The sequence below is a fragment of the Hyla sarda genome, chromosome 3, assembly GCF_029499605.1.
Source record: "Hyla sarda isolate aHylSar1 chromosome 3, aHylSar1.hap1, whole genome shotgun sequence".
Taxonomy (NCBI): Eukaryota; Metazoa; Chordata; class Amphibia; order Anura; family Hylidae; genus Hyla; species Hyla sarda.
In genome coordinates, this window is record NC_079191.1 from 151,162,004 (window position 1) to 151,185,948 (window position 23,945).

At 43.3% G+C, this 23,945-nt stretch overlaps 1 protein-coding gene across 5 annotated transcripts in view; it reads right to left on the bottom strand.

Annotated features, from left to right (window-relative positions):
- The window catches only part of ZMAT3 (zinc finger matrin-type 3), a 96,209-nt gene that overhangs the window by 26,866 nt on the left and 45,398 nt on the right, over nucleotides 1-23,945 (bottom strand). For all 5 annotated transcript variants that reach the window (XM_056565229.1, XM_056565227.1, XM_056565226.1 and 2 more), the window contains 2 exons: nucleotides 14,966-15,299; nucleotides 6,597-6,704 (listed from right to left, as the gene is read on the bottom strand). In XM_056565229.1, coding sequence (XP_056421204.1) covers nucleotides 6,597-6,704; nucleotides 14,966-15,235 — 378 coding nt within the window. In that variant the 5' untranslated portion in view covers nucleotides 15,236-15,299. The remainder of the gene's footprint in view (nucleotides 1-6,596; nucleotides 6,705-14,965; nucleotides 15,300-23,945) is intronic.

A 23,945-nucleotide genomic window follows, 5' to 3' on the forward strand; every position in this document is an offset into this window, starting at 1 on the left:
CTATCCCCCATGGTGGCATATTTGTCTAAAAATGACATACATGATATTTGGAGCATACAACAGAACAGAATTTAACATTTTTCTCTTACCCACATAGATTTTATATGCGCACTGATTATTTCTTGATTTGACAAATTTCTTATTCCACAAATAGAGTGGTGATTGGTACATTATCATGGTTTAACCATGCCACCGTCTTCATGAGATTGCAAGAATCTTACACTCCTTCACCTGATACAGCTTGGCAATTGAATAACTATGTTCTTCAGCATCCCTAGTATTTTCATGACGCTAAATAAGCTCTCCTGCATTTTTTTTTAGTTTGGCAAACCAATAAAAAAACTTTGTATTGTACATACAAAGCCACCCTTAGGGGCCACTTTTTCTTTTAGCTATGCACACAGCTTTTTATTTACATTCTCTGGTAAGTGCCAGCCCACGTATTTATATATTAATCATTTCACTATAGGGTTCTGTAACAGGCATATATATGTGATGTACTGCATGATATGATTATTGTCTAAATATTTGCATAAATGTCACAATATTGACTATTTCTGTAGATTTTATGTACTAGTTATGTGATGATGATGATGTCACTAATATTTATTCTAAAATGACCCTTCAGCTTTGCTTTATATATATATATATATATATATATATATATATATATATATAAATCTAAGCAAAGCTGAAGGGTCATTTTTGAATAAATATTAGTGACATCATAAAACATCATCACATAACTAGTACATACAATCTACAGAAATAGTCAATATTGTGCCATTTTTCAAATATATATATATATATATATATATATATATATATACATATGAAGTATTTCTCACAGAAAAGGATTGCAGTAACACATGTTTTGCTATACAGATGTTTATTCCCTTAGTGTGTATTGGAACTAAACCAAAAAAGGAGGGAAAAAAAGCAAATTGGACATAATGTCACACCAAACTCCAAAAATGGGCTGACCAAATTTATTGGCACCCTTTCAAAATGGTGGATAGATAAGATTGTTTCAAGCATGTGATGCTCCTTTAAACTGACCTGGGGCAAGTAACAGGTGTGGGCAAATATAAAAATCACACCTGAAACCAGATAAAAAGGAGAGAAGTTCACTTAGTCTTGCATTGTGTGTCTGTGTGCGCCACACTAAGTAAGGACAACAGAAAGAGGAGAAGAGAACTGAGACTTGAGAACCAAAATTGTGGAACAATATCAACAATCTCAAGGTTACAAGTCCATCTCCAGAAATATAGATTTGCCTCTGTCCACAGTGTGCAACATTATCAAAAAGTTTGCAACCCATGGCACTGTAGCTAATCTCCCTGGGAGTGGACGGAAGAGAAAAATTGATGAAAGGTGTAAACACAGGATAGTCCGGATGATGGATAAGCAGCCCCAAACAAGTTCCAAAGATATTCAAGCTGTTTTGCAGGCTCAGGGAGCATGAGTGTCAGTGCACATCTGTTGACATTTAAATGAAATGAAACGCTATGGCAGGAGACCCAGGAGGACCCCACTGCTGACACAGAGACCTAAAAAAGCAAAACTACATTTTGCCAAAATGAACTTGAGTAAGCCAAAATCCTTCTGGGAAAACGTCTTGTGGACAGATGAGACCAAGATACAGCTTTTTGGTAAAGCACATCATTCTACTTTTAAACGAAAATGGAATGAGGCCTACAAAGCAAAGAACACAGTACCTACAGGGAAACATGGTGGAGGTTCAAGGATGTTTTGGGGTTGTTTTGCTGTCTCTGGCACTGGGTGCCTTGAATGTGTGCAAGGCATCATGAAATCTGAGGATTACCAACAGACTTTTGGTCGCACTGTACAGCCCAGTGTCAGAAAGCTGGGTTTTCGTCTGAGATATTGGGTCTTCCAGCAGGACAAAACATACATCAAAAAGCAACCACAAATGGATGGCAACAAAGCGTTGGAGAGTTCTGAAGAGTCCAGATCTAAATCCCATTGAACACCTGTGGAGAGATCTTACAATTGTTATTGGGAAAAGGCGCCCTTCCAATAAGAGAGACCTGGAGCAGTTTGCAAAGGAAGAATGGTTCAACATTCCACTTCCATCCAGAAGCTTATTGATGGTTATAGGAAGCAACTCAGTTATTTTTTTCCAAAGGGTGTACAACCAAATATTAAGTTAAGGGTGCCAATAATTTTGTCCAGCCCATTTTTGGAGTTTGGTGTGACATTATGTCCAATTTGCTTTTTTCCTCCTTTTTTGGTTTAGTTCCAATACATACAAAGGGAATAAACATGTGTATAGCAAAACATGTGTTACTGCTAGAGATGAGCGAACTTACAGTAAATTCGATTTGTCACGAACTTCTCGGCTCGGCAGTGGATGACTTATCCTGCGTAAATTAGTTCAGCCTTCAGGTGCTCTGGTGGGCTGGAAAAGGTGGACACAGTCCTAGGAAAGAGTCTCCTAGGACTGTATTCACCTTTTCCAGCCCACCGGAGCACCTGAAATCTGAACTAATTTATGCAGGAAAAGTCATCAACTGCCGAGCCGAGAAGTTTGTGACGAATCGAATTTACTGTAAGTTCGCTCATCTCTAGTTACTGCAATCCTTTTCTTTCTTTTTTTTAATTAAGTGTAATATTTATTAAAGATTTTCATAAGTACAAATCAAAACAGAAGAAAACACAGCGGAAACATCATATGGGCTGGGGCCCGTTACCAAACAGAGCTAAACAAAGGAAAGTTCTTGCAAATGACAGAGCCAGGACAGGCTAGTACAGCGACTGAAGCACCACCAGCCCTCGGGACCAACATGTAAATCCATAACTAAAACAGCCGCCGGAAAACATAATAAAAGCAAACAAGGATATATTCACACGGCAGCAAATATAGAGAAAAGGCCCAAGGGCCACAAACAAGGGGGGGAAGGGGAAGGGAGCAGGGGGGGGGGACACAAAGACCAACAGAAAGTGACAGTACCCCACACAGGGAGGCAGATAGGAGAAACAAGAGAAAGAGTGAGAAGAGAGAGTAAGGGAAAAGAGTGTATCAAGGCGGTTGATTATCAGAAAAACAATCCCAGGGTTCCTAGACTGAGAGAAACGAAGGGACAGAATTATTCAGGGAAGCCGTTAAAGATTCCAGAGAACGAATCTCCCGTATGCGAGATAAGAGGTCAGATTCAGAAGGAGGGAGGGTCCTCTTCCAGCGTTTAGCAATTAAGGTTTTAGCTGCTATTGCTATGTGCATGAAGAGCGTGAATAGTTTCTTAGATAGCGTAGAGTGAGAAAGCTGAAGAAGATAGATAAGAGGGTCAAGAGGGACTGACACTCCCAGTACAGCAGACAGCAACCTCTGCACTTTATGCCAATATTCCACTATCAGGGGACAGGACCAAAATAGATGAAACACAGTACCCAAACCAACCCCACAATGCCAGCATTGGGGGGGGGGGGGGATGTCAGGGTTCAACCTATTTAACAGCTCAGGAGTATGATACCATCCCATAATCAGTTTGTATTGGGTTTCCTTATAGGCCGTAAAATAGATGCCTTAGAGGCCCTCTCCCAGATAACCCTCCACTGAGGGACAGTAATGGTCGTGTTAAGAGCATCTTCCCAACGACCCATATAACGGTGTGACACCGGGACACCCACAGGAGGCTGGAGAAACAGAGAGTAGATGTTGGAGAGAAGGCCCCTCGTCTGAGGCTCACCACGGCAAAACCTCTCAAACCCAGTAGGCATAGAAATCACAGAGGAGACAGTGGTAGAGGATAGAAAATATTGCAGCGGCAAATATTGAAAGTGCTCAGACAAGGGCAGATCCCAGGGACTTTGCAATTGAGTAAAGGGAAGAAGTGAGCGAGAGAGAGGGTCTAAAACATCCACCCAGCAGAAAAGGCCCCTAGATCCCCATTCCCGCAGCATAACTGCAAAGAGGCCGAAAGGAAAGTCAGGATGATAAAGAAAAGACCGAAGAGGGGAGAACAGTTTAAATTTCACAGAACAATAGCCCCAGACAAATTTAGGGAATGCCATCGGACCCAGTAGGGGGGATAAAGAGACAGAGGAAGCAGGAGGGGACCATAGCAGCGTATTGGGGTGGAAGGGGGCTAGCCAAAGCTTCTCCAGCTCAGTCCATCGGCTATAGGTATGATAGGACGACCATGCCGTGAGATGGCGCAGATGGGCAGCCCAGTAGTACTTAACCCCATCCTGGACTGCAAGACCCCAAACACCTGTAATCCTTTTCAGTGAGAAATACTTAATTTGCTTGAAAAATTTCAGGGGTGCCAACATTTATGGCCATGACTGTATATATTTAAGACTAGGACATTTTTGCTCTTCTTTGAGCATTACAACCTCTCTCCCTTGTTCCCTATACAAGGTAAAAAAAAATGTTTAACCCCTCTAAACTTACAAAAGGCATATCTAAAGCATATATGGTGAAATTTTGACCATAATAACCCATTTAGGAATCCCATATGCTCCCTACTCAACCTCATGGTAGGATTTTCTATTTAGTGGCACCCAGGCCTAGCTACAGTATCTCACATGAATGAGTACACCCCTGACATTTTTGTAAACATTTTATTATATCTTTTCATGTGATAACACCGAAAAACTGTAGACACTGCTACAATGTAAAGTAGTGAGGGCACAGTCAGTATTTTTCTTCTTTTTACTTTTTCAATACAATTAAAAGGGAATGTATTACCTATATATATTTTTCTGATTAGAGACAGACACTGAAACATTCTTCTTTTCTAAACTGTTTCTATTTTCTGATTGTAATTTTTTTATTTGATCTTTTTCCAATATTTTGGGGCAGCTATCTTGCCTAAGCTTTTTTTTAACAGCATTTAGTGATATGTTTTACAGCAGGACCCCTGGACAAAGACAACAATAGAAAGGACCTTTCCCATTCAGATGAAATAGAGACGCTACTGGGCATTCTCTGTACAAGGTTATTCTACAAAGGTGATGCTGATCTCTGCTGCGAATTGTTGTGGATCCAGTATTATTTCTCTACTGGTGTCACCTTTCATTGTAATCCTGTCTGCTCTGAGAAGAAAGGCATTACAGGGAAATGATCTGCAAAGAGCATGAAGTCTCAGCTTAGTTTTAGGCCTACTGGCCAGAATGGAAACTGCAAGAGTTCTGGACTATTATAAAATATAGATAGATCGTAAAATGGAAAATTAGAAAAAATTCACCAAAAATTCTCAAAATATATGGTTAAAGGGGTTAAACACTACTACTAAAGGCACATTTTTAGGGCAAAGGTAAATTTTTGGAACATCATTCTGTTACCTGTATTAACATACAGCGTCTTCTCCTTTTCCATGTCCATGGACCAGCTGCCTCTATGAAAAACCATGTTGTGTCCTTGATACGTTTTTAAAACAGAGTCCTGGGGAGCCTCATGTGACCTTTTCGTCCATAGCCCTGCACAGACATGAGAGGTCACGTGGTCCCTAAACGCGGCACTTGTATCCCGTCTGGTGGCCTCTATTAAGTCTGTACTAAGGGATGACTATATCTGCTCCTTTTATTCAGTATGAGCATGTCGACAGTATGACCAACTGTGGGGCTGGAAAATGCTATGCGTATTGGCATCGGATTTTATAATCCTGCATTACATGAAAGCAGAACAAATTCACCTGCTCTCAAGCAATGTAAATCAAGATATAGAGTATATACAATGTCTCCCTATGCAATGTTATGCCTTGATTTACATTACATAAGAGCAGGTGCATCTGCTGTCATGTAAATGCCGTATTATTGGACCCGAAGCCATAAAATAACATAGGTATAAAAAAAACTGTCATATTAGAGAAGATGCAAAAGATCTCATAAGAATTCCTGTTATGTTCTAAAGCCTATATAGACTTCCGGGGGTGGGTCCTATCAGAATTTCAGGGGAGAAGCCTATCGGGAGCAAGCCTGCCACTTGAAAGTACAAGTCCTGCCAACAAAACCCTGTCAAGGGCAGAACTCCAGCAGGAAACGTGGAAAGGCTGCAGAACCAACAAAGTAACTATGAGCTGTTAACATACCTTAGAGTAATTTATAAAGGTAAATCAACAAAAAAATTATATTTTTGAAAAATGACCATAGTGCTGGCCAACTTTAACATAAAACTTGATTAAAACAAGGGTTATTTTTTGATGGCACATTTAATTTAAATGGAAAAAAATGTCAGTGAAATTCGGTGAGGAATTCCTATATTTACTAAATTCCTTCCTAATTTAATCGGATGTGCGCTGCCTGGATGTGCAAATGTGCTTTTCCGGGCAGAGCTGTAAGAAAAGATGATCCAGAGTTGTTATCTATTGGGGAATACATGTACTTACAACAACAGAACCAGCAACAGGCCCTCTTTACACTCAGCCTCAAGGTCAAATTCATGGTCATAATTTTCTAATAAGATTTAGTTGCTTTACATCATAAAATCATTCTGTAAGAGTCACATAACAAAATTTCTCCAATCCAGGCGAGTTTGGACCCAGCAATAAGCCCACTCATGAAGGTTTATTCTTATGTAAAGTAACATGACATCATAACCTACAAGGCAAAATCATTAACCAGACACTTACATTTAGTGAAGATGATCCAGGTGACTCTGTAGGTAAAGTGTGTCTCGATGATGCCGGACAACTACTTGAAGCACAGTAATTCCGTAACTTTTTGCTGTGGTTTTTGCCCTAAAATGCACAGATTTAATTATAAATATAGCAGTTTGCATCTACAATACACATTCAAAGGGACCTGGAAAAGGTACTCTTAAGAAAATCCAGAAAAGGTGACCCATTAGGTTATTTTGCCAAAGCCAGCTGTGATATTAAAGGGGCTATCCAGCAAATTTTTTTTTTCATTCTGCTCTGGCTGCAGCAAAAAATAAGCCAATAAACTTTAAAGGGGTACTCCACTGGCCAGCATTCGGAACATTTAGTTTCGAAAGCTGTATGCACGCTGCGGGGGTCGGCCACGTCCTCTCATGATGTCACACCACGCCCCCTCAATGCAAGTGCATGGGAGGGGGCATGACGGCTCACATCCCCTCCCATAGACTTTCATTGAGAGGGCGTGGCCTGATGTCACGAGGGAGCATGGCCGAACCTCGCAGCGCACACACAATGGGGGTTATTTATCATTGTGTTCTATTGCTTTTTTTGTTCAAAAATCCATCATTTTGACATTTTGGTGTTGCTAGACCATTTTTGGACGGATTCAGTGGTCACAAATTTATTATCTGCATGTTTTTGATTTTTGAGCATATTTTGCCACAACTGGAGCAAACAAAAATAATGCAAATCTAGACCACCTCCCGACCAGGTCTAAAAAAGATAACTACTCCTGTCTGTTTGCAAAAAATAAAATATGATCAGCCAGAGTGAAAGAGACGGCGAGAGAGAGAGAGAGAGAGAGAGAGAGAGAGAGAGAGAGAGAGTGAGAGAGAGAGAGAGAGAAAGGGAGAGAGAGAGAGAATAAGCGTTTAAAGACATAAAAAGTTAAAAATTAAGAAAAACGTGCAAATGAAAAGTAAAGCAGCTATTCATTTGAAACAATCAGATATATTTTTTAAGGTACAAAACAGATATGGTAAAGACGTAAGAAACAATAAGATTGTTAGGAGTGGCCAAAATCTAACAATTTTATGTGCCCAAGTTTAAAAAAATATCCGACATATGATGATAACAAAATCTGTTCAACTAAAACCTCCGTCTCTCGAACAATAATTTTTTTTTCCTGGCCTGTGGCAAGGTAAACCACTATTCAAATGTGAGACTCTTTGCAGACCTTCTTTTAGACATTAATTTGCCTTAAAATTGAAACAAATAAAGCCAAACACACAGACAAACAAGCTCCTCAGAAGCAGGGTAGACACGATCTGAAAGCGGCGTTAGAAAATGATCTGGGTGCAGATCTGCATGAAATTTATCATGGTCACTGTGACAAAATAATATATTTGGAGCAGCATTGCCAAAAAGAAAAACACATCTAGACAAACAACAAAAATGATCTAGCCAAGATCATTATTGATAGATAACCCCTGTGTCCGGAACTAAATATTCTAAATGCTGCCCAGTGGAGTACCCCTTTAACTTACCTTCCACCACTCCCCTGGTGCTCCTGGAATCGATTCTCTCTCGCCCTGGTCTTTATCCGGCTTTTGGGGGTTTGACATGTAATACTGCGCAGAGCAAATCGCCGGCCACAGAGATGTCCCGCCTGGGCCGGTGATACACTGAGTGGCAGTGTTATTGAACGGGCCTGGGCCCATAACAACACACTGACACCTGAAGGACGGGAGACTGATTTCTGCAACACCAGGGGAGTGGGGAGTAAGCTCAAGTTCATTCTTTTTATTGCGGCAGTCCAGGCAGGATGAAAAAAAATGCTGGATAACCCCTTTAAGTATCACCACCGTATTACGGTAGATGTCCTAGTTTTAATACCATATATTTTTTATCATACTACATAAGAACACGATTGGCGGAATTTATAAAATTAATGTCGCCAACATCAACCAGATTCCAGTTTTGATCTCTCCCAATGTATTTACACAATATAAAGTATTTTTTTTTCCTGCTTATCTCAGGCAGCTGGTGAACTAAGTCTGAAAACTCTGGAGATTAGGAAAGGTGAATTGACAAGTGTCCGTAGTAGCACAATATTACTACTATCTAACACAAATTTCTCTTTGAAATCTGGCACATCTGAAGATAGTCTAGTCCAGCGGTTCCCAACCAGGGGTACGCGTAAAAAATATTGTAATTGCGGCTGCTTCATGCAAATTCATATGAGGTCTGGCAAAATACCAGCGCAGCAATGTTGATGCCCCCAGCCGCGCCGGTATTCTGCCAGACTTCGCAATAATTGGCATTATAGTGGGAGGTGTGCCTGGATAGGTTGTGGGCCTGGCGACGGAGGTTCGGGGGAGGTGAGAGGAGGCCCTCTTCCCTGTGCCAAGAAAGTTCCTGTAATGTGCATAGCCCCGCAGTCAGAAACAAGTGATTGCAGAGTCGTCTCTGAGATCGCTATTAGATGCCTGCAAAAGCTGCACTGCGAGCGCTAGTTTTCTCCCTTTCTCCATGCATACAGGATATAAAATGTAACGTGTAGACCGTATGCAAAGAGGGCAGTGTGTGTGGGGGGCATGTAAGTGACGGGGAAAGTGTGTGGGGGGATGTAAGTGACGGGGGCAGTGAGGGGGGCATGTAAGTGATGGGAAAAGTGTGTGGGGGATGTAAGTAATGGGGACAGTGTGTGGACGGGCATGGAAGTGACGGGGACAGTGTGTGGGGTGATATAAGTGGGGGGCATGTAAGTGACATGGGCAGTGTGTGGGGGGCATGTAACTGACAGGGGCAGTGTGTGGGGGGCATGTAAGTGACGGGGAAAGTGTAAGGGGATGTAAGTGACAGGGCAGTTTGTTGGGGATGTAAGTAACGGGGCAGTGTGGGGGGCATGTAACTGACAGGGGCAGTGTGTGGGGGGCATGTAAGTGATGGGGAAAGTGTAAGGGGATGTAAGTGACAGGGCAGTTTGTTGGGGATGTAAGTACGGGGGACAGTGTGGGGGGCATGTAACTGACAGGGGCAGTGTGTGGGGGGCATGTAAGTGACGGGGAAAGTGTAAGGGGATGTAAGTGACAGGGCAGTTTGTTGGGGATGTAAGTACGGGGGACAGTGTGGGGGGCATGTAACTGACGAAGGCAGTGTGTAAAGGATGTAAGTGACAGGGGGCAGTGTGGGGCGGATGTCAGTGATGGGGCAGTGTGTGTGCGGGGATGTTAATGAAGGGGAACAGTGTATTGTGGATTCTCAGTGGCGGGGGCAACTGTTCTGATGTCATACCGCTCCCTGTCATTGAGATCCCCAGTCACTGACATGCAGGGGGACAGCAAGAAGACCCATACACCGTGAATGGGGCAAGGAGAAAATAAGCACTCCATTGCCGCGCTTTAGCAGAGATGCACACACTATTCTGCTGGTGGAGTCACTGTGTACATATATTACATTACTTATCCTGTACTGATCCAGAGTTATATCCTGTATTATACCCCAGAGCGGCACTCACTATTCTGCTGGTGAGGTCACTGTGTACATATATTACATTACTTATCCTGTACTGATCCTGAGTTATATCCTGTATAATACCCCAGAGCTGCACTCACTATTCTGCTGGTGGAGTCACTGTGTACATATATTACATTACTTATCCTGTACTGATCCAGAGTTATATCCTGCATTATACCCCAGAGCGGCACTCACTATTCTGCTGGTGGGGTCACTGTGTACATATATTACATTACTTATCCTGTACTGATCCTGAGTTATATCCTGTATTATACCCCAGAGCGGCACTCACTATTCTGCTGGTGAGGTCACTGTGTACATACATTACATTATTTACCCTGTACTGATCCTGAGTTATATCCTGTATTATACCCCAGAGTGGCACTCACTATTCTGCTGGTGGGGTCACTGTGTACATATATTACATTACTTATCCTGTACTGAACCTGAGTTATATCCTGCATTATACTCCAGAGCGGCACTCACTATTCTGCTGGTGGGGTCACTGTGTACATACATTACATTTCTTATCCTGTACTGATCCTGAGTTATATCCTGTATTATACTCCAGAGCTGCACTCACTTTTCTTCTGGTGGAGTGACTGCATACATAGGTGGTGAGAGGATCAGGGGGCTTGGGAAGAGGAAATGGGGGTAAAGAAACACAAATAAATTAGACATAACAAATACTATATTAATTACAAAAATGTTGCTAATATGGGGGGTATCATTTTTGGAAATGGACTGCAAAGGGGTGCTTGGGCAAAAAAAGATTGGGAACCACTGGTCTAGGGATAAAAGAGAGCTACATCTGATAATAGTGGAAGATGAATTGGAAGTTAAGGCAGGTGTAATGGGACACATTTCTGGTGTGTGGCCCCTGTGAAGTCAATGGGAACCAGAGGCAGAGGGTTACACAAATGCTTTAGTGTTATATTTTGTTTAGTAGATAAAAATAATGTTTTTGTTTTAGCTCACCTGGGTGATGAAAGTGCACGGCGATCCTCAAAATTTCAAACTGAAAAAACACTTTAGTTGAACCAGCACTCCAGTAAAAAATCTGAATTTATTCAAAAATCCATAAGACAGGAGAAAAACACACAAACAACTATATTTACATAGGCACAGAAAAAGACCCCCCAGCAAATTTGACGTGTTTCAGGTCAAGGAACTTTAATCATGGCATAGTTAAAGGTCCTTGACCTGAAACTTTTCTGTTTTTCTGTGCCTATTCCTAAAATAGCATATTTTAGGAATATAATATTTTTGTCTGTGTGTTTTTCTGCTGCCCTATTTATGGATTTTTATCAAATTTCTAAAAAAAATTTCCAGCAATAAAATAGGGAAGAGGGTAAAAAAAAAAGATAAGGGGAAAGCGAAGACAGGAAGGGGTAAGGGAACGATAACAAAAGCACTGAGGAAAAAATGTCTTAACAAAAACATCAGGATCACAACATTACTAAAGCGACAATATCGGTATCTACCCCACAAACAAATCAGGTCAATCAAACATATGCACTAAAGATTTTTTTTACCCGAGTGCTGGCTCAACTACAGTGTTTTTCCATTTAAAGGGGTACTCCACTGCTCAGCGTTTGGAAAAAAAAACTGTTCCGAACGCTGGAGCCGGCGCCAGGAGATTGTGATGTCATAACCCCGCCTCCTCATTACATCATGCCCCACCCCCTCAATGCAAGTCTATGTGCGGGGGCGTGACGGCTCCCATAGACTTGCATTGAGGGGGCCGGACGTGACGTCATGAGAAGGCGGGGCTATGACATTACGGGCTCCCAGCGCCGGCTCCAGCGTTTGGAACAGTTTGTTGCAAATGCTGAGCAGCGGAGTACCCCTTTAATAGTTTGTTCAGTTAAATTCTCTGATGTTCAAGTGGCAGCACTATGTATTAAGATCACCAAGACTTTGTGCCTCATCTTGGTATTGTAACCAAAATGTTCACTGTGCCTCTTGAAATTAAACTTGGCTCCATTTACAGCTGCCTGACTTTCTATTTTAAATGATAAGATAGTGCTGTAATGACGACACTGCACAACTCCTGTCCAGTTCATGAAATATGTTCCTTCTAGATACAAGGAGGGAGGTGGGACAGCCGGAAGAGAGGAGTGTAGATAGCAGGCAGAGAAGAAGACAGGATATGTGAATGAACACAAATAAACTACCCTAGGGCAGTAAGGGGCCAATTGACCAATTAGAACTCAACCCCTGGGCCTAAGCCCGGGGTATAAAACCCCTTATGAAACTACCCCTAAAACGTAACTTTTACTTATTATTATGAAATGATATCCCAACAAAAAATGGATAAAAATGATAACCAGATGATCCAATGTGAGTACAACTGTTAACAGGAGAGCAATCTCCAAAAATAATTCACTTGGCCCTGCAGTGGCCACTAGAGAGAGGGATCATACTGGTATCGCTTTAAAATGCAAACTCTATTGCCGCCTCTACATGTTTCGCCGCACCTGCGGCTTTCTCAAGAGGCAATAGTGGCAATAGTGTCATTGCCACTATTGCCTCTTGAGAAAGCCGCACACAAGGTTATGTGACTGCATATAAAACTGGCCCATAGAGATGAGGAACTTTAGCTACAGACAGTATATCAGTAAAGATGGCCATAAAAACCAATTTAGATCTCTTTCTGACAACCATCAGCACCTTTTTTGACATGAATGAATGTGACAGATGGCAACTGGCGACAGCAGTCAAAATGATGGGCGACAATGTTAGATTTAATGTAGGCGAAGGTCCCATGTAGTGTATACACTCTGTATTTTCCTATACCTTGAAGTCAATAGATGCAAATCCTACAAAAACTCCATCATCACAGTGATGCTACCCATAAACTTACATCCTACAAAAAATGGTAGACTCAAATGCATATCAAATGCTGTATCCTTTATTGAAGTCACATTAAACAAAGAGACAAAATAAAATCACATAAAAAGCACACAAAATATGTAAAAAAATACAGTAAAAAGAAAGTCAAAGGGTGTAGATCAGCTCACCATATAGTCCATAAACAGTAGTCATCTGATAGAGGTCCTGGAGCACGGATGCAGGGAGCCGCCACTCCCCGTAGCATAGAAGAAAAAAGGGAAGGAGAAATCCAGCTCCCAGGTGTAGAGGATCCGATAAAACTTAACTTTTAATGGTGGATATTAAAAAGGAGATAAGGAAAGTGACATGTTACTCTAAAAAGGGAGTGAAACGCTGACGCATTTCGAGCTGTCGCTCTTAGTTATGGCTAGTCATGACTAAGAGCGACAGCTCGAAAAGTGTCGGCGTTTCACTCCCTTTTTAGAGTGACATGTCACTTTCCTTATGTCCTTTTTAATATCCACCATTAAAAAAATATAGTACCTACAGGATAGTGATAAGGTCGGCTGGCTAGAGAATTTTTTTTTCTCCTAGGATATATGTAAGGGTATAGAGCAGTGGTCTTCAACCTGCGGACCTCCAGATGTTGCAAAACTACAACTCCCAGCATGCCCGGACAGCCGATGGCTGTCCGGGCATGCTGGGAGTTGTAGTTTTCCAACATCTGGAGGTCCGCAGGTTGAAGACCACTGGTATAGAGGATAAAGTGCCACATGCAAAGTGCAAAAACAGAATAATATGCATTGAAACAACACTCCCGGCACATGAAGTGATAAAGTGTACCAGTGCAAAATATATGGGTTCAGTGCATCGAAGTTCAGTACATCAATAAACTACTGCATGGCAGCGTATTGCACAGTCCCTTGGCCTGCAAGGGACTGTGCAATACACTGCCGTGCAATCATTTTTATGTGATTTTTTTTAAAGTGATTTTATTTTGTCTCTTTGCTTAAAGGGGTTATCCAGGAAAAAACTTTTTTTTATATATATATCAACTGGCTCCAGAAAGTTATACAGATTTGTAAATTACTTCTATAAAAAAATCTTAATCCTTTCAGTACTTATGAGCTTCTGAAGTTAAGGTTGTTCTTTTCTGTCTAAGTGCTCTCTGATGACACGTGTCTCGGGAACCGCCCAGTTTAGAAGAGGTTTGCTATGGGGATTTGCTTCTAAACTGGCCGTTTCCCGAGATACGTGTCATCAGAGAGCACTTAGACAGAAAAGAACAACCTTAAAGGGGTACTCCGGTGAAAAACTTTTTTTTTTTTTTTTTTTTTTAAATCAACTGGTGCCAGAAAGTTAAGCAGATTTGTAAATGACTTCTATTAAAAAATCTTAATCCTTCCTGTACTTATTGGCTGCTGAATACTACAGTGGAAATTATTTTCCGTTTGAAACACAGAGCTGTCTGCTGACATTATGAGCACAGTGTTCTCTGCTGACATCTCTGTCCATTTTAGGAACAGTCCAGAGTAAAAGGAAATCCCCATAGCAAACATATGCTGTTCTGGACAGTTCCTAAAATGGACAGAGATGTCAACAGAGAGCACTGTGCTCATGATGTCAGCAGAGAGCTCTGTGTTTCAAAAAGAAAATAATTTCTGCTGTAGTATTTAGCAGCTAATAAGTACAGGAAGGATTAAGATTTTTTAATAGAAGTAATTTACAAATCTATTTAACTTTCTGGAGCCAGCTGATATATAAAAAAAAAGTTTTTCCTGGATAACCCCTTTTATGTAACTTCAATAAAGGATACAGCATTTGATATGAATTTTAGTCTACCATTTTGTTTGCTTAAAGTTAATAGGTAGCAAAATCGGCAGCAGAAAATATACAGCAAAATATGTAGTGTATACACTTTGTGGGACCCTACCCTTAAACAGACATCTTCCCAGAGCTGCCACTCTAAAGTATGGGCTATACAGTGTTATATATGCTAGGAATAACTGTAATAAGGATAAAGTAGAACTAGCTTCTACTCCCCTTACCTGATAGTGTGCCTGAGCTTGCTGTGCAGAGTTCAAAGTAACATTACACAGCTTACATGAAAGTGGTTTACAAAGGTCTTCCAAGGACGGATCTTGCTCGACAACTTCATCGTGTGTGACTTCTGGAGGAGGTGGAGATACAAGGGCAAGTCTTCTGTCTGAATGAGGCTGCACAGGAAGTATTATTTGCTTTTTGCCCATTGCTATGGTGGATGGAAAGGCCGATGGCTCTGGTTGAGATGGCGGTCTGGCATGTTGTAACACAATCATTTGCTCCGGTGTTATGTGAAGTCAGCAGTGAATGAAGTTCCTATGCCGGCAGCAGTAAAGATTACTTAAAGGATAGAGAAAAAAAACAAATAAATACATTTTTTTTAAATACAGAGCATATTTCTAGATATATCCAGGAAAAAACTTTTTATTATATATCAACTGGCTCCAGAAAGTTAAACAGATTTGTAAATTACTTCTATTAAAAAATCTTAATCCTTTCAGTACTTATGAGCTTCTGAAGTTAAGGTTGTTCTTTTCTGTCTAAGTCCTCTCTGATGACATGTGTCTCGGGAACCGTCCAGTTTAGAAGAGGTTTGCTATGGGGATTTGCTTCTAAACTGGGCGGTTCCCGAGACAGGTGTCATCAGAGAGGACTTAGACAGAAAAGAACAACCTTAACTTCAGAAGCTCATAAGTACTGAAAGGTTTAAGATTTTTTAATAGAAGTAATTTACAAATCTGTTTGACTTTCTGGAGCCAGTTGAGTTTTTTCCTGGATAACCCCTTTAAAGTATTCTTTTTGAGAGTATACAAATACAGTGTTAGGTTTTATTTTTTTTATATCCCTCCAGTTATATTCTGACTGCCAGATATACTGATCTCTAAGAATAAGGAAAAGCTAGTTACTTCATTCCTCACTGCACAATGAGACAGGAGAGAGATAGTTCTCTGAGAGTGAAAAGAGGAAGAATATACCATATGACAAGTCAGTCCTATCACAGCTAATGACAGAGTTAGATGTCAGACAGCTACTTCCTGCCCCAGAGACTGAAGATAAAGAAACATTTGAGTACAATAGCTTAGGGCTTGCTCACAGTCACCTGTAAAAAGAAGTGTCATTACAACATATCATCAGTTCATATAAAGCTTAGAGAAAAGTGCTTCTCTCCTCTTATCAGGTTACTCCCCCCCCCCCCCCCCCTGGCTAAACTTTAATCACAGTGAAAAAAAGAGCACAGTTCATGTGTTTACAAGATGAACTAGCAGCTCACTGAGAGGTCAGTTTACATGCTGTCTATACAAGTTTATGGAGAAGGTAGGGGTGTCAAGTGAAATAGGAGGGGGAGTAAGTTCAGAGAGCACAGGCAGAAACACAGAGAGATTGCAAAGAGCCTACGCAAGATAACTGTAAATAAGCGTATATCCCCCCCCCCCCCCCCCCGAGCCTCATTCACACTTTAGACTGTTCAATACTGCTCTAAAATGTCCTCCATGCTACTGCGTCTTAGGGTGTACTATAAAAAGATAAAAGAGCAACATCCTCCTGTGTTTGTGTGTGTGTGCAGTGTATGGGGGGGGGGGGGGGTTGGATAATAGAGGCTAGGCTCTACCCAGCCTCACAGGGACAACTGAAAACTAGAGATGAAACCTGTAGAGCAGAAATAGTGGTCAGAAAAAAACATTACTCTTCATGTAGGTATAACATTAGAAGTCATAGGGGGGCATTTACTAAGGGGTTTAGTCATTTTTTTCTGACTATTTTTGGCGCAAAATTGTCGCAATTGCGCCTACCCTATAAATTGTGCGACTTTCCCTAGCAAGAGCTAGAAAGTAAAAAAAAAATTTCCCGCTTAATTTACGCAAGTTTTCAGTTTTTACTTGCAGTGGTCAGGAATTTATTAACTGAGACAGTCGCAGTTGCGCAATAAACTGTCGCAACGGCCATAAAAATTGACTAAATTTACTCCAGCTCCAACATGGAGCAGGAAAAGCTGCTGCCGCCCGGGCTCCGACATACTTTCTCCCCGCTACCCTCACTGCGCTACCGGGGCACTACAGTGATTTATATCCCCCCCCCCTCTCACCTGCCAGCACCACACAACTCCCATCTGTCTGCTGTTGAAAGACTACAAGTCCCAGCATGGCCTTACAGTGAGGACACGCTGGGAGTTGTAGTCTTGTAGCAGCGGGAGCTGAGCGGCGCGGGCGGGAGACAAGGGGGGGGGGGGTAGCGGGGAGGCCGTATGAGGAGCCCGGGCGGGAGACAAGGGGGGGGGTAGCGGGTAGACCGTATGAGGAGCCCGGGCGGGAGACAAGGGGGGGGTAGCGGGTAGACCGTATGAGGAGCCCGGGCGGGAGACAAGGGGGGTAGCGGGGAGACCGTATGAGGAGCCCGGGCGGGAGACAAGGGGGGTAGCGGGGAGACCGTATGAGGAGCCCGGGCGGGAGACAAGGGGGGGGTAGCGGGTAGACCGTATGAGGAGCCCGGGCGGGAGACAAGGGGGGTAGCGGGGAGACCGTATGAGGAGCCCGGGCGGCTGCACTGTAATGTCAGCCCGGGCTCCTGCCCTGAGAGCCATAGGCTTTGGCTGTCAGGACATGCTGGGTGTTGTAGTTTTGCAACAGCTGGAGGGCCACAGTTTGCAGACCACTGGTGTGTGGTCTGTAAACTGTAGTCCTCCAGCTGTTGCAAAACTAAACAGCTGAAGGGGACCGGCGAAGAAGTTCACTTACCCTTCCGAGGCTCCAGCGACGATCGCTGTCGGAGATCGTCGCGCGGCACTGTCGCGCGGCAGTGTCGCGCGGCAGTGTCATGCAGCGCTGGATCCTACGGAAGCCGGTAAGTTGCGCAAGCTTCCCAACCAGGGTGCCTCCAAATGTTGCAAGACTACAACTCCCAGCATGCCTGGACACCCTTTGGCTGTCCGGGCATGCTGGGAGTTGTAGTTTTGCAACAGCTGGAGGCACCCTTGTTGGGAAACACTGGCCTAAAACAGTGTTTCCCAACCAGGGTGCCTCCAGATGTTGCAAGACTACAACTCCCAGCATGCCTGGACAGCCATTGGCTGTCCGGGCATGCTGGGAGTTGTAGTTTTGCAACAGCTGGAGGCACCCTTGTTGGGAAACACTGGCCTAAAACAGTGTTTCCCAACCAGGGTGCCTCCAGATGTTGCAAGACTACAACTCCCAGCATGCCTGGACAGCCATTGGCTGTCCAGGCATGCTGGGAGTTGTAGTTTTGCAACAGCTGGAGGGCCACAGTTTGCAGACCACTGGTTTGTGGTCTGTAAACTGTAGTCCTCCAGCTGTTGCAAAACTAAACAGCTGAAGGGGACCGGCGAAGAAGTTCACTTACCCTTCCGAGGCTCCAGCGACGATCGCTGTCGGAGATCGTCGCGCGGCACTGTCGCGCGGCAGTGTCGTGCAGCGCTGGATCCTACGGAAGCCGGTAAGTTGCGCAGGCTTCCCAACCAGGGTGCCTCCAGTTGTTGCAAGACTACAACTCCCAGCATGCCTGGACAGCCTTTGACTGTCCAGGCATGCTGGGGCTTGTAGTTTTGCAACATCTGGAGGCACCCTGGTTGGGAAACACTGTTTTAGGCCAGTGTTTCCCAGCCAGGTTGCCTCCAGATGTTGCAAAACTACAACTCCCAGCATGCCTAGACAGCCTTTGACTGTCCAGGCATGCTGGGACTTGTAGTTTTGCAACATCTGGAGGCACCCTGGTTGGGAAACACTGTTTTAGGCCAGTGTTTCCCAGCCAGGTTGCCTCCAGATGTTGCAAAACTACAACTCCCAGCATGCCTAGACAGCCTTTGACTGTCCAGGCATGCTGGGACTTGTAGCTTTGCAACATCTGGAGGCACCTTGGTTGGGAAACACTGTTTTAGGCCAGTGTTTCCCAGCCAGGTTGCCTCCAGATGTTGCAAAACTACAACTCCCAGCATGCCTAGACAGCCTTTGACTGTCCAGGCATGCTGGGGTTTGTAGTTTTGCAACATCTGGAGGCACACTGGTTGGGAAACACTGGCCTAAAACAGTGTTTCCCAACCAGGGTGCCTCCAGATGTTGGGAAACACTGGCCTAAAACAGTCACCCTGGTTGGGAAACACTGTTTTAGGCCAGTGTTTCCCAACCAGGGTGCCTCCAGATGTTGCAAGACTACAACTCCCAGCATGCCTGGACAGCCTTTGACTGTCCAGGCATGCTGGGGCTTGTAGTTTTGCAACATCTGGAGGCACCCTGGTTGGGAAACACTGTTTTAGGCCAGTGTTTCCCAGCCAGGTTGCCTCCAGATGTTACAAAACTACAACTCCCAGCATGCCTAGACAGCCTTTGACTGTCCAGGCATGCTGGCACCCTGGTTGGGAAACACTGTTTTAGGCCAGTGTTTCCCAGCCAGGTTGCCTCCAGATGTTGCAAAACTACAACTCCCAGCATGCCTAGACAGCCTTTGACTGTCCAGGCATGCTGGCACCTTGGTTGGGAAACACTGTTTTAGGCCAGTGTTTCCCAGCCAGGTTGCCTCCAGATGTTGCAAAACTACAACTCCCAGCATGCCTAGACAGCCTTTGACTGTCCAGGCATGCTGGGGCTTGTAGTTTTGCAACATCTGGAGGCACCCTGGTTGGGAAACACTGGCCTAAAACAGTGTTTCCCAACCAGGGTGCCTCCAGATGTTGGGAAACACTGGCCTAAAACAGTCACCCTGGTTGGGAAACACTGTTTTAGGCCAGTGTTTCCCAACCAGGGTGCCTCCAGATGTTGCAAGACTACAACTCCCAGCATGCCTGGACAGCCTTTGACTGTCCAGGCATGCTGGGGCTTGTAGTTTTGCAACATCTGGAGGCATCCTGGTTGGGAAACACTGTTTTAGGCCAGTGTTTCCCAGCCAGGTTGCCTCCAGATGTTGCAAAACTACAACTCCCAGCATGCCTAGACAGCCTTTGACTGTCCAGGCATGCTGGGGCTTGTAGTTTTGCAACATCTGGAGGCACCCTGGTTGGGAAACACTGGCCTAAAACAGTGTTTCCCAACCAGGGTGCCTCCAGATGTTGCAAAACTACAAGTCCCAGGTTGGGAAACACTGTGCCCGGCCTCCGCCCCACCTTACTGTAAGGGCATGCTGGGAGTTGTAGTCATGCAGCTGGGGGCAGGGGACAAGCTTGTCACTTGCCCACACATCTCCTGCACCACACAACTACAACTCCCAGCATGTCCTTACTGTAAGGGCATGCTGGCAGTTGTAGTCGTGCGGGGCGGGAGATGTGTGAGCAGGTGATAATAAATGTACTAACCCATTTTTTTTGTTTTCTTCTCATTTCAGATCCGTTCATCCTGTGGACTCCTTCGGATTCGGTGGACTACTTCGATGACCAGCGTTTTTCTTTGTTTGATTTTAATAAAATGGTTAACGAGGGCTTGTGGGGGAGTGTTTTTTGTAATAAAAATTTTTTAAAACCTGTTGTGTTTTTTTCTTACTTTACTAGACAGGCTTAGTAGTGGAAGCTGTCTTATAGACAGAGTCCATTACTAACCTGGGCTTAGCGCTAGCCACAAAAACAGCTAGCGCTAACCCCCTATTATTACCCCGGTACCCAACGCCACAGGGGTGCCGGGAAGAGCCGGTACCAACAGGCCCGGAGCGTCCAAAATGGCGCTCCTGGGCCTAGGCGGTAACAGGCTGGCGTTATTTAGGCTGGGGAGGGCCAGTAACAATGGTCCTCGCCCACCCTGGGAACGTCAGGCTGTTACTGTTTGGTTGGTATTTGGCTGAGAATGAAAATAGGGGGGAACCTATGCGTTTTTTTTTTTTTTAAATAAATAATTAAATATATTAAAAAAAACGCATAGGGTCCCCCTATTTTTATTCTCAACCAAATACCAACCAAACAGTAACAGCCTGACGTTACCAGGGTGGGCGAGGACCATTGTTACTGGCCCTACCCAACCTAAATAACGCCAGCCTGTTACCGCCTAGGCCCAGGAGCGCCATTTTTGACGCTCCGGGCCTGTTGGTACCGGCTCTTCCCGGCACCCCTGTGGTGTTGGGTACCGGGGTAATAATTGGGGGTTAGCGCTAGCTGTTTTTGTGGCTAACGCTAAGCCCGGCTTAGTAATGGACTCAGTCTATAAGACAGCTTCCACTACTAAGCCTGTCTAGTAAAGTAAAATAAAAATAAAACACAACAGGTTTTAAAAAAAATTTATTACAAAAAACACTCCCCCACAAGCCCTCGTTAACCATTTTATTAACATCAAGCAAAGAAAAACGCTGGTCATCGAAGTAGTCCACCGAATCCGAAGGAGTCCACAGGATACACAGATCTGTAGAAGAAGTAACCAAAAAAAAAAGTGTAAGTACATTTAGGGAGAAAAAAACTGTGTTAAAAAAATGTAATAAACACACACACACACACTAAACGCCGTTTACCACTTCTGAGCCATGACTACAATTTACAGTGATCCCTCAACTTACAATGGCCTCAACATACAATAGTTTCAACATACAATGGTCTTTTCTGGACCATCGTAAGTTGAAACCAGACTCAACATACAATGCTACAGACAGTCCAGATCTGTAAAACGTGTCAATGGCTGGAAGAACCAACCAATCAAAATGGGCATTCACTGGTAAAACCCCTGTATTACTGAAGTGTATGCACTGACTGGTGTCTGGTATTACATGTTCTGTACACTTTACCTGTATCAGGGTTAGCTGCTCTTTTGGACACCAGGTGAGGGCGACTCCATTACTTGTTTGGGACATTGCCTGTACTGTACAGGACCCCTGAAGAAGCTCCTGTCCTCTACATAGACCAGTGTTTGCCAAGCAGGGTGGCCCCATTTTTTGCAAAACTACAACTCCCAGCATGCCCGGACAGCCTTTGGCTGTCCAGGCATGCTGGGAGTTATAGTTTTGCAACAGCTGGAGGCTCCCTGCTTGGGAAACACTGACATAGACAGTGATTTACAGCTCCCAGCAGATCTTTATTACTTTTATATGTAGGGATTTGCTTTATCTATATCAGTTATCTACTTATTTTTCTTTGTCACTTTTTCCTATTTTGGATGACATTTTGGTGCCTTTAGAACCAATTACCCTGTTTCCATAGAGTTATGGTCTCAACATACAATGGTTTCAACTTACAATGGTTTTCCTGGAACCAATTAATATTGTAACTTGAGGGACCACTGTAGTTATTGAATTATTTAGATGTGGTGAAAAAGCTAAAAAAAAACTCAAAAACAAAAGATCCAGAAGGAAACCTAGCAGCCAAACCTATTCAGACAGCAGGAAAGAGGAACAGACTATTTTTTCTACTACATGAAGTAAATTTCCCACTTTTGCCTATGTGTGCCAAATTTATTAATGCCGTGCAACAATTTAGTAAATTTGTCGCACATAGTCAAAAATGAAGTAGAAAAAAACAGGGTAAAAAACAGACTACATAGTAAAAGATTAGTAAATGCCCCCCATAGTGCCTTCAAAACTTCATCTGCTTGGAGACCTCTACCTGGCAAAAAAAATAAAATAAATGGGCCAGCAGTCCATGACTGTGCCCAACTGCAGCTTTAGGGTACGTTCACACAGGATGCACCGGATTTGATGCACAGGATTTTCTACTGCAGATTTCAATGTAAACTAAATGAGCACAGCTTCTAATCTGCAGTTACAAATCCTGTGCATCAAATCTGCGCAGGATCCTGTATGTGTGAACGCACCCTTATTGTTTAAAGGGGTTGCATGTGACACCTGTGGTTTTTTTTCCTGCTGGGGCCAGAGATATGCAATCCATCTCCTTACCCCAGGGTCTATAAATGATGCCAAGTCCAAACTAAGCTTCAAATGGAATAAAAAAAAGTCATTTATTTACACTTGTGCAACACATTTCTAAGTCCTTCCAAATTCTTCTCTAAAAGAGGTCAGTGACTGTCAGTAGCAGGTCATGAAAGGACAATAAAGATGAAAACCACCAAGTGCCAGTGCTGAAGTGGTGAGGACTTAATGGGGCACTCACATGAAAAACTTTTCTTTTAAATCAACTGGTGCCAGAAAGTTAAACAGATTTGTAAATCATTTTTATTTTTTTAACCCAAGGCAGGACAGAACATAGAAAGGTATCTTTTACAACGTGAAACTTACTGGATAACTCGAACGTCAGCTACAGGTCCCTTACGCTTAAATGACAAGATTGATTATGCACCATGTTTTTAAAATGCACTTTATGTTATTTGTATTTTAAATGTTACACTGTCTTCTTCTGACGTAATGTGAATAGAGCATCCTAACCCAATTGAATGGCTTACGCCCATATCAGTTTCGTCAGTCAAGAAAGGCGGACCTGATTAATCAGCTCCAGCCACTCACCTGTATAAGAAGCAGTTCAGTATTCTAAGTTGCTAGGGCCAGAAGAAGCACGTATATCGTGTGAAACAGTTCCGTTGCCAAGCATTGATACCCCCCGCACCGATCCTTCTCCCTCCACTGTGATGTTTGTATTGTGAGTATTTTGCATTAAAGAAGAACTCTTGAACGAAGCCTGGTGAGTTTGCCGACTCTTTTCTTCATCTACTTGTCTGAAGATATCTACTGCTAATACGAGTCAGAGCACCACCACAGTTCAGATTTACATCCTCCTTACAGATCTCCTACCATCGGTCCTATATTTATCAGTCTCAGCTGTGCCGGACATTACTTGTCTTTTTTACAGATTTGTAAATCACTTCTATTAAAAATCTTAATCCTTCCAGTACTTTTTAGGGGCTGTATACTAAAGAGAAATCCAAAAAGAAATGCTTTTCCTGTGATTTCCTGACCACAGTGCTCTCTGTTGACCTCTGCTGTCCATTTTAGGAACTGTTCAGCGAAGATTATGTTTGCTATGGGGATTTTCTCCAGTTCCTAAAATGGACAGCAGAGGTCAGCAGAGAGCACTGTGGTCAGGACATCACAGGAAATGCATTTCTTTTTTGGATTTCTCTT